This window comes from Rhipicephalus sanguineus, chromosome 3 (assembly GCF_013339695.2).
Source record: "Rhipicephalus sanguineus isolate Rsan-2018 chromosome 3, BIME_Rsan_1.4, whole genome shotgun sequence".
Lineage (NCBI taxonomy): Eukaryota > Metazoa > Arthropoda > Arachnida > Ixodida > Ixodidae > Rhipicephalus > Rhipicephalus sanguineus.
Window position 1 is genome coordinate 36390744 of NC_051178.1, and position 15594 is coordinate 36406337.

Sequence of the window (15594 nt, forward strand, 5' to 3'; positions counted from 1 at the left end):
CTATCATTCATAATTTAAAAGTGCTCACGCCATCTCGCCATCTATACGTGTGTAACTGTGTGAACACGAACACACACACGCATTCAGGCTCGTATGCGCCGGCGAAATAACGGCGAGCTATTTATGTTCACCATTTACCGCTGGGGGTATGGAGGTCTCGGAGGAGCTTGAGCGTGTTTTCTATCATGCAGTGCTCCTACATTTTCTTTCAGTTTGAAAACTGCCCTTGAGATGCGCACAACAAAGTGGCCCCTTTCTGTACCCACTCGTGATGTGGAACGAAAAAAAAGAGAACACTGGGCACACCTTACGTCAGGCGTCCCCGTGTGGCAGGAGACACAGAGGGGTCACTCCATGTGCCGCAGTTTAAAAGAAAAAAAAATTACACATTATCTCCCCCTACGGGCAACCATGGTGGGATGCGAAAGCATCGCGGGGGGTGCACGAGTTTCCGTTTCTCATATGTGACTTATGAGACTGTGGTTGTCGAGGCGTTTCAGTTACCGCATGCCGACGCTGACGTTTACGTTTGGCTTCCCGAGCCTTCCTCTGCTCTGCGGCAGTGGCGCTGCTGCTGCAACTAGCGCTGACGTTGACGTTGTTCATGGCGTTTTGCACACCGCTGCACAGAGAGAGAATGACGGAAGCACAGTGAACGTGCGCTTTTGCAGCCTCGCAGCTTTCAGATTCACTTGCCGGCATTGCCGTTTACATTCAGCTTCGCGCCCGTCCATTGTGCCGTTGCAAAGGAGAGTGCAACGGGAGTGAGCGCGCACCGCATTATATACGAGCGCGCAGCTGTGGCGGAGAGAGAGAAACGGGAGAGGAGAAACGAAGCGGAGGCAGCGTTCACGCCCCTTCCTCCCACCTCCTCGTGCTCACGTGTGGAGAGGGGGGAGAGTTGGCGCATGCACAGTGTGGGTGCGGATGCCGCAGAACGGACACGGCCCCGAGCATAAGATGCTTTCGCATCTAAAATATTTAAGAGCGTCTGATTCTCTATTGTTGACACTCAGTCTTGGCCAATGCCCCAGAATGGGTATGTGCCATAATTTTGAGGGAAGAAACCAACTAAAAAACATTGTCGACAATTGCAGCGCGATGCTCAAGCACAAAGACGTAACAACCGTGACAGTTGTTAGTTCGCACTTGTTCTTTGTATACCTGTGCGTTCTTTTCGGGCGTCCTTCTTTGTGCTTCAGTGGCGTGCTGGAAGTATCGAGCTGCTTGTCGTTCTTCGTGTGACATTCCAATTTCTTGCTATCGCATTCACTGCTTCGCTCTTGCGGCGAAACTGTCACTTTTTTTCTATCTCGTTTTGGTGTCTCTTTCTCTCTCTCTGTCTATTTCTTACTGTGTCTTTCTTCTCTTTCTCTTCTTCTCTCTCTCTGTTTTTTCTGTCTCTCTCTCTCTCCCTCTCTCTCTCTCTCTCTGTACTCGTTTTCTCGCCCATCAGAGTTATTGCATCCCGCACTGGACAAATTGGCTCACGTGTTCTGGGAGCAAAGTAGAAGATAAAGAGGAGGACAAAGAGAGTGCATGCCGGTTCATGATGATAATTTTTGTTGATGACTAAGGGAGTTTCTCTCTCTGTCTTTTTATCGTTTTCTGTCTTCCCTATTTTTCTATTTTTCTTTTTCTCTCTCTTTTCTCTTTCTCTCTGTACTCATTTTCTCCGCTCATTAGAGTTATTGCATCCTGTGCCAGACAAATCCATTCTTGGTGCCAGTTCATGATGATAATTTTTGTTCGCGACTAATGGAGTTTCTTTTTCTCTGTCTAGTTCTATCTTTTTAGATGCGAAGCATCTTATGCGGAGTTTAAACTGGTGGTGGTGGTGGTGTGCGGCGTGACCACCCTTACTGCGCATGTGCATACCCTCTCCACACACCTCCTCTCCACTCCCCTCACCACTCCTCTCCACTTCCCCTTTACCCCTCTCCCCTCGCCCTCTCCCCACCCCCTCCCTTTCCCTTCTCCACTTCCTCTCTCCCCCTCTCCACATTCCCTCTCTCCCTCGCCCATACCCCTCTCCACTTCCCCTCTCCACTTCCCCTCTCCACTCTTCCTCTGAAACGCGGGCTAGACATGCCGACATTCTCTCCTGCGCAACGCCGCGATGAGTGGCAACGCATGCGTGTCCCCTCCCCCTCTCTTTCCACTCCTACGCTGCCCCCCTCTCACGCGCCTGTCGACCGCGTTCCCCGCACGCCCTGTGAGAATTAACGGCCAGGCTAGAGGGAAGACAAGACGCGCGTAGTGTTTCTCTTCGCGTTCCATGACGCGAGGTCGGTAGCATGCCCAACGAACGCCTGTGGAACGCGAGCGTGCAAGTGCTCCGGCTTTGCATCGCCTCATGGTCCCCTTTAGTGGGAAATGGTGTAATTTTTTGTCTTTCTTCCCTTTCTTTCTCTCTATTTCTCTCTTTCTCTTTCTGTCTCTTTTTTGCTCTTCTTTCTTTCTGTCTGTACTCATGCTGTTGCATATCAGAGTTATTGTATTTCACGCCGGACAAATCGGCGCATGTGTTCTGGGAGCGAGGAATATGATGAAGAGGACGAAGAGAGCGCGTACCGGTTCATAATGATGCAATTTTTGTTTGCGACTAACGGAGTTTCTCCGAGCTTAAACACCTCCGCTGTTAAAAGGCATATTTGTGAGGATGCAGGATTAGATTTCCAGTGTATTTGGCCAAATAAAGCAGGTACTGTGGTTTCAGTAGATGTGTGAACTATGCAGAGGCTGTGGCCGGATGGGCCCCCCCCAGCCATGACTGCCCGAGGGAACCCCCAGCAGCAGCAGCAGCAGCAGCAGCAGCAGCAGCAGCAGCAGGGCAGTGGTGGGGGTGACCAGGAAACACCACCGCCTGCCAGCAGCAACCATGAGGTGAGCCCACTTGGCAGCATATTAGATAGGGAAGAGCAGAATGCGTTGTACATGAAAAGCCTGGTGGAGGGAAAGGCAGGGTTGGAAATCTTTCGGAACTCTTGTGTACACATTGTTATGAACTTCAGGGATTATACATGTGTGGCTGTAAAATTTAAAAGTTCTTTTAGAAGATATTGCACTCATGTAGACCGAGCCGATGAAGTTACATGCATTGCAAGATGTTGACATATAACCAAAGCATAAGTAATTTAATGAGAGGTAACTGGAGACATCATTGCTAATTATAAAATCTTAATAGTAGAAACGTTGATATTTACATGGACTACAGAAACTACATGGTGCTACAGAAAAAAAAACACTTTTCGTGAATCATGCTGCGAAGAAAAAAGTGTAAGCAGTAATGCATTCTTAAGATCTGAAGGCATTTCCGTTTAACAACATAAAGTTGCCTACAATAATTACCAGAGGAAACTCTTGCTCAATTGTCTGTGGTAGCAGCAAGCAGGGCAGGCTAGAGCACTGCACGGGCCGTGATTCTCGGCCTGAGCCCGGCCCAGGCCCGGAACTCGTAGAAGTTTACCCGCTTCAAGCCGGCCCGGTGATGCAAAGCGAGACCCAGGCCCGGCTGGAACCCGAGAAGAAATTTCACATACTCGGCCCGGCCCGGCCCAACCGCAGATTGGTCCTGACAGGAGCCCGGACCATTAATCTAGGTGGTGGTGTCCGAACATGGAATTGACAGCAAGGCATTTTAACTATGAAATATCTACATTTTGTTGGCGCATGCTACCCTAACAAGTATGGTTTAATCTACGGTAATTCCTTTCACAAAAGCGCCTCACTGTGGTAACAGTTGAGTGGGCATACTGGGTATATGATGAACGTTTATTTGGCCATAGTATACTGTAAATATTTTTTCTGCAAATACAATGAGAATCATCAAGAGCATTTCGTAGCAGATATTGTAGAAAGGAAAGCGATTTGCAACATGAGTTCAGTTTCAACAGGGAGCACAATAAGAACAGAGGAGACAGAGAACAAAACGCTCTCTTTGTTTTTATTGTGCTCTCTATTGAAATTAAAAGCATGCTCTTACCAACAAACCTAATGGTGCACCCTTCTGGATATGTAGCACCTGTCTTCAGCATAGAAGCACCCTGCCACATCAAGAGAAATAGAGGAAACAAGCCAAATTTATTACCTTTGTTGTAAATACCCTAACCTAAATAAAAAATTGTGACGAACTCCGTGCACGACGTGTACTTTTCGAAATACGTAAAACCGCCAAAAGGAAGAACAAAACTGTTATAGCATTCCTTCCATATATCACACCACTGCTGCTAGTATACACATTCTATAAGATTTTTGCAGCATGGTTTACAGTTCATTTCATCACATGTTATTGTGTGAAAAGCCCAATTGTCGAGAGATTCCGGCTGTACGTATGCCATGCACTGCTGCATCAGATATCCTGCCGTGCTAAACTTTCTTGAACTGCTTTCGCTAGTCGCAGGGGCGCAAAAATGCCTTGCGAATTGTAAAGGCATTGTGTGTGGACCGATCTTGGCCTAACGTCGGCAGATATCGGCAGCAATATTGGTCCCACGTTGGCAAATCACGCATGTGCTACTTTCACCCACATTGGCCCGATGTCTACTAGCCGGCCTTCGACCGATCTGGGCTTGCCGGCGTTGGGCTGATGTGGGCTAGACAGCGTCGGTTCGAGACGGGCCTGCCATTATTCAGCCGATGATGGCAAGCCGTCATTGGGCCTATGTAAGCTAGCCGATGCTTCAGTGATAGTGAAGGTATGCTTCAATGATAAGTGAAGTGAACCTGAATGAACATTGACTGTACATTCGATGCACTGCAAAGCTAGTGCAAACACTCAAGATTCACCTAGTGTCCAAGTAAATGGCATTTTATGCGAAGTCACTGAGCGCATGTAACTATGTTTACAGTTCCAGGCCTAGCAAAAACACGTGACATGAAACAAGACCCATGAAGCCATGAAGAGGGTTCGTGAGCACATGGCAACAATCGCTGCCGATTTCATGCACAGTTACGCTGATTACCGTGCAGTCCATTCATAACCATTGATGGCTCGAAATCACTTCAGATATCCACTTAACCCTTTGAGGGTCGAATTGTTTCGTGAAATCCAGTCCTAAAATGTGTAATTTTTTTATTGCTGAAATAAATTCTTCGTACGATTCTATTTAAGAAAAAAATTGTCTAAAATTTTTTTTCGTGACCGTAAAGTGACAAAAAGATAATTTTTGTTGTTGCATACACATGGTTTATTCATAGTAAAGTCAAGCAAAATCCCCCCAAAAAACTAGAAACTCAACAGTTTTTTATAAATAAAAATTATGCATTCTATTAAACATAGCTCACAGACATACAAAAATAAGCGCAGCAGAGTACTTTTCCGTATAAAAATGTTCGTGCTCTAACACTAAAAACTTTGCAGCGTGTGGTAGTATTTGAAGCGTGGCTCCACACAGAGTGATTTGTTGCACTCCACACATGTAGCGCGTTTCTTTGCGAAGTTTCTGTCGTCGAGTGGTGTTGGCACAGACGTAGCATCTTCTCTGGGTCCTGCTTCCCTGTGCATCTGGGGTGGCACCTTCTCTGAAGTGTCGGGCTGTCAGCCTAACAGGAGGATCTCTGCTTGGCCTTGCCGCCTTGCTCCTCTCTGTGTGATACTCTTCGATCAGCTCACTACTTGCTGTTTGAAGTCCGCAAGTGGATGCGGTGTTTATACGGTAGAGAATAAAAGCTTTTAGCAGTGACAGGTCCAGCAAGTGAAAAAAAAATTTCTTGTTCCACTTCATTGTCTTTCTGATGCTTTCGGAGAAGCTCAGTTGCATGTCAACTTTGTTGACTAGTCCCATTTTTTTGTTGTATTCTAGCACGCATTTTGGCTTCTTTTTCTTTTCCCCCATTTTCCAATCCACTTTTTCAGCTTCGGCGTTCTCCGCACTGTGCATTGTGGACAGCATGTGCACGTCTCGTTTGTCACGCCATTTCAGCGCCAACATAGTGTTCTTGTGGTAGCTATCCACTTCACCTTGCTTCAGCTTCTTTGCAATGTTTGGAAGCCCTTTCTTATTTGTGTGCATCGTCTCACAAGCATTTGTCTGCCCGTTGAAGAGAAACTGGAATAGTGCTGGGCTGGTGTACCAGTTATCCACGAAAAGTGAATGCCCTTGTCCAGGAAATCTCTTACCAGCTCTACGACAACAGACCCCGAGAATCCCAATTCCTTCATAGTAGTCACAGCTGTAGTTTCTCCGGTATAGACGATGAATCTCGAAATGTAGCCTGTATGAACGTCACAAAGCATGGACAATTTCACTCCAAAGCGACGTCTCTTGGAAGGAATATGCTGTCGAAAAGAAAGTCATCCTCTCCAAGGCATCAAAGACTCATCAATGCAGAGGTCTTGAAAAGGAACAAAAAAGGCGGAAACTCTTTCCTGTATTTCTTCCATTACCGGTCCGATTGTTCTTAGGCGGTCCTTTGCATTAGTGAGGGAACTGAAGTGCAGCACTCGCAGGAGCATGCAAAAGCGGTCGACCGAAAAGATTGACCTGAAGAAAGGAGTAGTATCCAGCATGGTGTTTTTGGACCAGTAGTCTCTCAGAACATTTTTCCAGACCATGCCCATCAAGAAGACAACCGCTAGAAAGCAGTACATTTCGGCAAGATCTGTATTCTGCCATAACCGCAGGCGTGACTTTCGGGACAGCCTTCGCTTGGGAGGCTTCTTAGCATGCTTGTTCGTTGCTGCTACAACATTCGAGACTAGCCCTTTGGGAAAGAAAAGCTTGAAGTACTCGACTTCTTTTGCATCCCGTGGCAATGCAGAGCTAGACACTTGTCCTGAATGAGTGGCGTCAAATGGAAACACGAATGGGCAAAAGTCACCTTTGATCCAGTCCACATCGTCTTGCCGTGCACGCTTTCCAGATGTCGCTCCTTGATCGTGATCGGAGTCTGAACTCGTCAGAAAATTCTCGTCTGAAAAACTGAAATCCAATGAATCAGATTCTGATTCGGCACTTGGGGAATAGTCTGCATCGGAAGAATCGCTGCTCGACTCACCAACAGCAGAGCAACCGGTGCGCGCTTCCATAGCGTAAGCGAACTGCGTCAGTGAGCGCACGGAAGGAAACTCTATGGTTATGCGCCCATCCGGAAAGCAAAACGAGTGAAAAAGCTACGGTAATCCTTCATCTTATCGCCAACAAGATGTAGTTAGTTTTTCCGAGACCCCAAAACAGGAAACGCAATTACGGTGGCGTAGTTTGTGTAATTTAGTGCCGCACGGAAACAGATGTAATCGCGCTCCGGGGAGCAATAAACGAGAGAGCAACAAGCGGTCACCCTTTGAGAGATTAGAAACCAAACTGCCATCAGCTTTGTGGGCGCAAGAAGCGAAAACCACCCGAAGGACGAAACCGAAACCAGCCGGACCGCGTGGAAGCCGCTGCGCCGCTTTGGAAAGGAAAAAAAAAAGACGGAGAGACATTGGCGCATTAAAAAAATTCCATGTATTCCCGAAGCGTGGCAGCGCATTCCAAGCAAGAGAAATGATCGAAGAAGGCATGCGTTTTAAACCAGCTGCACCGCGAACGCGCTCGGATGGGCAAGTGATAGCCGGCGCGCCATTTTGGGAAACAAAAAAAAATATAGCGGAGAGACGTCGACGCATGAAAGAAATTCTACATATTCCCGAAGTGTGGCAGCACAGGCAAGCAAGAGAAATGATCAAAAAAGGCACGCGTTTTAAAAATAAACGCTATGCCATACATGTATGACGAAAACCCTTTGGTACCAGGAAGCTTCTGCCGTACATGTACGGCGAAAACCCTCAAGGGGTTAAAGAAACACACACACATATGCCAGTTCCGCCTAGACACGGCATCGAGGTGGAAAGGTTGGTCTCTTCTCAATGCATGCTAGTAATGCACCGGATGGCTCATAAGGGAAATGGCCGCCTCCGCCCAGTGATGTCCGCATGCATGCTTTTGGTACTTTGAAAATTTTTCCAGTGACTCTGTGCTAGATTTCCTCGCACTTGCATGTGATTGCTGTGACTTCTGTGTCCATACGAGCAGCAGACCTGTTCATATATGCAAGGCTGTTACGAACAGGCGTTCATTTTAGTGGGGTATGATGCAAAAATCGGTTTACAGCAGCCATTCTATAGTGCAGTGTTGGCTAATGGGTCTTATTCGAGACCACAGAACAGTTTATATCCCTCGAAAATTCATGAGAGCTATGATCGTATCACTGATATTCTACTGCATTGATTTTATGCCTTTAGAAAAATGATCATAGCTCAGAGAAAGACAGGCATTGCTCTGAAATTAAAGATGATGTGGTAGTGCCCATGTTGCATCCTCTGCTGGTGCATAGATTTAGCAGCATTTACAGTGCTTCAGTAGAACCTCGATTATATGTGCCTCTGTCTTGCGATGACCTGCATTTTATGATAAATTAGTTTGGTCCCAGCAAAGCCCCCATAGTAGTAATATGTATTCGAAGCCTCGGTCATATGACAATTTTATGCTGAGTCTGCATCATACGATGCTCTCTGGTACCGTCCAAGGAAAAGAATAACTTTTCTACTCTAATCTTGCGCGCACCAAATTTTTGCGGGTTTAAAATAAAAATGTTCTTTGGTGTAACTAGCTTTTTAATACGTAGCTGACATGCCCCTATGGTGATAATTAGAAAAAAGGTGAGTATGAAACAGGTACAATTTGCCTTCTTAAAATGGAAAATTTATTCTTCTGGCAGTTCATTTTCTTCAGTGATCTAAGTTTCTTGGCTTCAAGGTTGCTTCTGGATACGCCTCAATAGTGTGCATGTTCCAGGGCCGCTACCTAGACTAGCTCGAGCTACACATAGTACACTAGTTGGCAAGCTCGTCTCAGAGGTCGGGATATTTTCCCGTTTTCGGTGCGTGAAAACTTTTCCTGGTCAACATGCAGCTGAAGATCTCCCTTTGCTTGTGCTACTCATGGTCACAGCATGCAAAATAGGACATGATGCTGCTATCTTCAGTGTGCAAAATAGCTTTTCCTTGATATGAGCATTCACAATTAAGGTGGCACATCACCAGTTGCTCTTCTTTAGGAACAAATATGATGCCCACAAGTCACAGCTGCGCATGGAATCGTCCCACCTTGGCTCACATGAAAATGTGCTCCATTGCCATTTTGTGATGGCAGTGATTCCACCCCTGCGACAACTGCACCAAAGTGCACCATATGGGATTTACTGTGCCATCCTGATAAAATTGATGTAAAATGCGCCAAATTGTGCCAGAGTCTCGAATTTGGGGCCACCTATCAACTGCAACTGCACTGCACTGCCGGCACGTCAAAACGTGTGAAGCCTCATCATGGAGCCACTGCAGCCACATAAGATCCACAGCCCAAGAATTATTCAGGTTACAAAACAGCGATCGTGCATGGGCCTCGATTAAAGGGACACTAAAGGCAAATATTTAGTCGACTTTGATGGTTGAAATAGCGGTCCAGAAACCTCGTAGTGCTACTTTTACGCCAAGGAAGTGCTTATTTTGAAATAAAATCACGTTTTAGTGGTCCACATCGCGTTAGCGCACTTCAAATCACCCGCCTGAAATCCGACTTTCATACGTCACTGCTGCCGTGCCCAACGTTGCCTGCCTTTACTGCGCGGCCGCCGACACTAGTAGCAGCAGAGTGAAAGTAGCGGGACCCACAGCAGCAACAACGGCCATCGAAGCCACCGAAGCTTGCCGCAATCGCCGCAATGGATGTGGACGGAGAACTTGACAACGAGACATTGGCTCGCGACGCTGGGCTCTAATTCAGCGACTTGAGCTCCGATGAGCGCGGTATGCTGCTGAGGGCTCGTAGTGCCGGCGTCGTTGCATGTGGCATTTTGTCGAACTTTCTGTCAGAGCGACTTTCACGAGCGCGCAAAACACACGCGGCAGTACGCGATCTCGAAAACTACCACTGAGACGCGACCGCGTGAGCGAAGCAGGGCGCCGGGCGAAGCGCAGTTTGGTGGAAACGGAACCTTTGAACCACGCGCGCCGTTCCCCATGGCAATGCCACAGAGGTTCTTTTTTTCATTAATCAAACGGAAACGAACAAACAGCATTTTATTACGTCTTTTGATGCACGGAAGGTTCTTTTTTTATTGGTGCTAGTTTGATTACTAGTGATTTATTGTAGGCAGACTCTCATACGTCATCGGGATCACTTCGAAAATGTCCCACTCGTGGAACATGGTCGTATTGTCTATGTACGTTGTGGTGGTGGAGGAGGGTCGTGTCCCTTCCCAGTCGTGCTCGTAGGGTAAGCGTCGTGCAAACCCATCTCCACAGAGTAAGGACTGTTGTGGGTTCAGGCTTAACGAGACGCAGGGCGTGTTGGCTGTTGCTTTGGGTCATCTAGCATGCTGCTGTGCATGCATTCTCTGTCTGCAAAGATGCTGAGTGCTGGGCAGCAGTACACATAGTATTGCTCTAGAGACAACGGAAACACGTTATTTTGGATCATCCCAGTGCTACAGCAGCCGATTCTGGGACGGCTGGGAAGCAAAGAGTCTTGTGCCTCCGGACGAAACACATAAGGGCATTTATAACACATTGTTAAGGGCAACGCTTCACAGTGATACACCGCTAAAGATACGTCCCCCGTGGATATGCAGCATAATCTTGTGATGACCAGTGGGTCTGTTTCGGTGAGTTAGGGAAAATCTGTGCGTGTAAGGCTCCAATTAGTGCGACTTGGCATTGTGTGACCATGCACAAGCACCAGGCACCGCTCTTCTGCTTTCATTGAGAACGGGAATCGGCACAAGGTGTGAGCTAACTGTGGTTGCATGGCACTGTAGGCAAGCACAGTCTGTGAGCGATTCTCAAAGGGACTAGTGGATGGGAAGGAAAGTGCGTTCTTGCCCTGTACTGTCTGGGGAGAGAAAGAGAGTGTCCCGTGTTTTCATGCTCTTGGTTGCACCGGATCCAGTGGCCACCGAGGCCTACATTGAGAACTGGCCCATGGTGAACGGTGGTTTGCCCTTGCCGATTCGCCATGTGCCATTACGGGTGAAATGGGACAGCAGAAAGGGCCAATGTTCACGCAAAGGCTAGGGTCATTCCTCTATCCCCACTAGGTTGAATTTCAGTTTAATCAAGATTTAATACAATGAAGTAAATGGCCAATTTTACTGACCTCGTTACATCAGGTTTTAACTATATAAGGCTTCTTTCGAACAAAGCTTTTTGCTGTGACTATACTGCCTGTCCCTTAATTCTTTTGTTTGCATCTTCATTCTGACTTCATCTTGTCCAAGCACTATTATGGAGAAATGTGCACATATGTAAAGTTGTGGATGGCTTGACAGAAACGATTGTAATTGTATTCCATATGGTAGATTTGCTTGAATAAGGTTCAATGCAACACAGTGATGTAGCATGCAAAATAAACCGTGAGTTCATGTGGTAAATTGTCACCTCTCATGTGATGAATGCAGCTTGCCGAGGCCCCTGCGGAGGATGCTCCTGTGGTGGTGGAAGAGGAGGAGGAAGAATTCCCACTGGCAGAGCTGGCACGCCTGGACGAGATGATCAACCGGCCACGTTGGGTCGTGCCTGTGCTAGCCAAGGGCGAGCTTGAGGTGCTGCTCGAAGCTGCCATCCGCCTCTGCAGGCAGGGTGAGTGCATTTTTCACTGCTGGGAGTGATTGGATTGGCGAGTCTTCCTTTGAAGTATAGCTTGATCGTATTAGATTTTGTCAATTGCAGAGTTACCATGACACTTGCCTCATTCCACTGAGCTTCCTGCCATATTTGGAACACTGCATGCACACCTCGCACTGAGTAGAAACTACTGCTTGCCACAACCGGTGTGGATGGCACTACCAACTAGATTGTGGATGAAGCAGTGGAAATAATGCTACCGTTGCTCCATTCTTCTTCATTTCCTTGATGTTTCTAAATTCATGCTACAACTGTGAGGAACTGCTTCAACACTGCTTTAAAACAAGAACCTGGACATTGTGTGGGGCAGGTTTTGTTGCTGTGCGTGTAACCTCGGAGGCCACCTCGGAGGCCACCTCGAAGAAAACCGAGGCTCAATACCAGATAGCTTTTTTAACACCATCTTTTCCTTTCCATCGCTCGCTGCGTCGTCCTCAACTTAAATTGAAGACGACGCAGCGAGCGATGGAAAAGAAAATGATAGGTGTAACCTTAAGAGCCAGGAAGAGAGCAGAGCGGGTCAGGGAACGGGGGTTAAGGATATCATAGTTGAAATCACGAAGAAGAAATGGATATGGGCCGGGCACGTAGCACGTCGGCAGGATAACCGGTGGTCATTGAGGGTAACTGACTGGATTCCAAGAGATGGCAAACCTGTGAAGGGGAGACAGAAAATTAGGTGGGTAGATGAGATTAAGAAGTTTGTAGGTATAACGTGGCAGCAGAAAGTACAGGACCGGGTTGATTGGTGGGACATGGGAGAGGCCTTTGCCCTGCAGTGGGCGTACACAGGCTGGTGATGATGATGATGTGTGAATACTGCCACTGCATCTCCTGCCTTCCTCAAACCTAAATGTTTACTAAGCTGATCAGATTCACATGCTGCAAGTAATTTGGGATGGAGTTGCTGAAAGCCCTCCCATTCGCAAAGTTACTAGTATATATGGCTCACTAAGGCTCCCTTTGGGAGCCATATTTACACATTTGTACCGTTGTCTCAGCCTTCTCAGAGACAAACTGACCATTATGACACTGTGCATGGCTGTGCATATTTGTTAAACCAAAGTCTTATGAGTTGGTTTTAGGGTACGTACTCACTAACGGCATAAAAGCGCACGGCAGGCACGTGTGTTCATGTTCCCATTCAATCGACGAATTCAGTAAAATGTGCTATCAGTTGGTGATGGAATGTGTCGGGGTTGACATTCGCGTTTCGTGCGACGCGGCAGCGATGCCTGGAGTCTCGAGTTGTCTCGTTGCGTTTGATACTTCTCGTGAAAACACACACCTGTGCTTTTCGCCGGAGGCTGTGCGTTGAAGGCTCTCGTTGACTGTGTTTCTTTGCGCCACTGCCCTCCTTGTCCTTGAAGTCAGCATTTCCAGGGTGTCTACTGACCGGGAAAACCGGGAATTCTTAGGGATTTTTCATAGTCTGGAAATACTCTGGGAAAACTCAGGGAAATTGTGCTGCCACCAGGGAAAATTCACAGTAACATTCTCAGTAAAATCTACGGCAACGAAAGTCGCAGTAACGCTGGCTCAAGATTTTGTGAACGCATTTTTTCATATGGAACGGCCGCTGCGGCTGCGGGGAAAGGGCACACCTCGATGCTCTCCTCGCCTTCGGAGCGGTGGAGTGGGAGAGCATCCGGCTAATGCGTGGCATGCGGGAACCGTGAACCACGGCACATCATATCGCATAGTGGTTTCAGGGTGTTCTGTGTCTACGCGGTGTAGTTCTGTACTCTTTGTCGCGCGTGCTGTGTGTTAGCGTCCGATATGGTGTGTCTGTTGTCGCCGCTTGTCAAGTAACGAGCATGATTAGTTGTAGAGGAGGCAGCAGTAGATGCAATGCTCAGCTTGCGTTATCTAGCAAGCTATCATTCAGGAAGCGGATGTCGTCGACAAGGCTGGTATCTTGCAAGCCATCCCGATAGGTGAGAAAAAAGACGATGGCGCTTGTTGCTGGTTATCGGAGAGCTCACTCGCTCTGATGCCGAGCTTCAAAGATGCTATTGAGGGCTCCGTGGAGAATAGAATAAGTTTCCAGGCGACAGCGAGCGTAACTAACAGGTGCATCTACAGCAAGTGAAAGCTTTTTTTTCTTTCTTTTTTTCGCTGAGGGCACTGCTGAAACAAGTTTTAGGCAGTCGACCAATATTTTTTGGGGCTGCAGTTCGCAATTACCAGCAGCAACACTGCTTATGTGGATGTTTTGCTGCAAAGCTGAATTACAATACTCTCCGGGGCCAATGTATAGCGGCGACCGAAATTTGCGACACCGGCATGGGTCCCACTTGTTCGATTCGACGCGCGATGTCAGAAAGCAGAAACGTGGCCACCATAATCGGATGTGCCGTAATTCAGGCTGTTGTAGTGCTTTCATGCGATCTTATGCCGCAGCTATTCTGCTTTTTTTTTTTAACTCCAGGCGTATTTTTCGCCTTTGCCATGATCTTCCATATCAAGTCCAAATCGCGATTACATCACCCCGCACGTGTGAAATCGCGTGAGCGCTGCTGACAAACGGGGCTCAAGCAGAGATGAAACGAGCCGACCATCTCCTTTGCACGATGGGCACTTGGAGATAGGAGGAGCCCGAGTGTTGGGGAGGGGGGTGGGGGCGTGAGTTCGACAGGAAGTGCATACTCCACCGGGTGTGGTCGCATGTGCGGCGGTGTCCTTGGAGGGGATCAGCAGACGGCTCATACCTTTGTAGGTGATGGGCTCTTATTGCAAAACTTCCGTTAAAGCCATATATCAGCGGTGGATCCAGAGGGGGAGGGGGGCTGTAGGAGTGGTCCCCCCCACCTCCAAAGCCTGCATCCCCCGCCCCTCCCTTCAGTGCCTGCTGTCCACCTCCTTTGTCTGCCACCCTGTTGAGTTTGCCCCCTTTGTCGGGTTACTTTGCCTACCACTGCCCAAAATGGGTAAAGAGAATTCGGTCCTTGCCCTCTACCTCTCTCCTCATCGCTCCACCCTTTCCTGCTTCCCTATGCACATCTCCAACGAAGGCTTCTTAGGCACCGCCATAATCGCCTCTGGACTGTTGTAAATCTGCGTGAGGCGATGGCGTCAGCCTTTGTACCCCCCCCCCCCCCCCCCCCGAGAGAGAGAATGAACATCTTTATTTTGTTTTCATTTAGGCATCGTCTTTGGGGTGGTCTCCCCATTCCAGGAAACCATAGGCTTTCGCCGCGTCGACAGCCCTCGCTACCAGCTGGCAGTGGTCTTCGAGGGTGTGGCTGGCTAAGGCTCGCTCCCAAAGCTCAGGCGTGTGGTATGGATTAGATGCACTTATACCCGAATTGCTCGATCGTCCCCTCTGCATCTTCTCCGAATTGCTCGATTGCCGCTCTCTGTCAACCACACACCGACCTGAAGGCAGGCGGCGACGCTGGCTGTCAAAACAGTCAGAATCTTGAAACGGCTTGCCACGGAAACGCACATGCCGCCGCCGCATCGCCACTGCTGCACAACATGCCGCGACCCGTAACCATAGGAACGCCGCCATTGTGCCCAGTGAATATGGCTGATAATTTCCCCCACACTTTTCTCCCGGAGCGCATTTGTTTTTGGGTTGCTCCGCCCGACGCATTCCAGTCGGCGTATTTCTCTGGCTGGGCAATTCTGCCTACCAGCGGGTCGTCAGAAGCTGCCAGAAAAGATTTGTTCTGGAAGATATTGTAGCGGGGTTGCAGCTATGACTATGGTGAGGTGTGCGAAGAAGAGGGAGACGACGTGTCGGTGTGCTGGTAGTAACAACCGCCATCTTGACTGCTGGACCATCCTACACTGTAAATAAGTTATAAATATATTCGCAACATTTTGGTGGAGGTGCTGGGTACTACGCAAGACGGAACTCCGCAGCGGACGTATCCTGGACAGCCGCAATATGTCAACAGAAAGCAACTCTGCTGCTTTCAGAAGCT

At 48.2% G+C, this 15594-nt stretch overlaps 1 protein-coding gene across 1 annotated transcript in view; it reads left to right on the plus strand.

The window, feature by feature from the left end:
• The window catches only part of LOC119386563 (probable ubiquitin carboxyl-terminal hydrolase FAF-X), a 326343-nt gene that overhangs the window by 19649 nt on the left and 291100 nt on the right, over nucleotides 1-15594 (plus strand). Inside the window, exons 3-4 of the mRNA XM_037653846.2 lie at nucleotides 2740-2886; nucleotides 11437-11617. Coding sequence (XP_037509774.1) covers nucleotides 2770-2886; nucleotides 11437-11617 — 298 coding nt within the window. The 5' untranslated portion in view covers nucleotides 2740-2769. The remainder of the gene's footprint in view (nucleotides 1-2739; nucleotides 2887-11436; nucleotides 11618-15594) is intronic.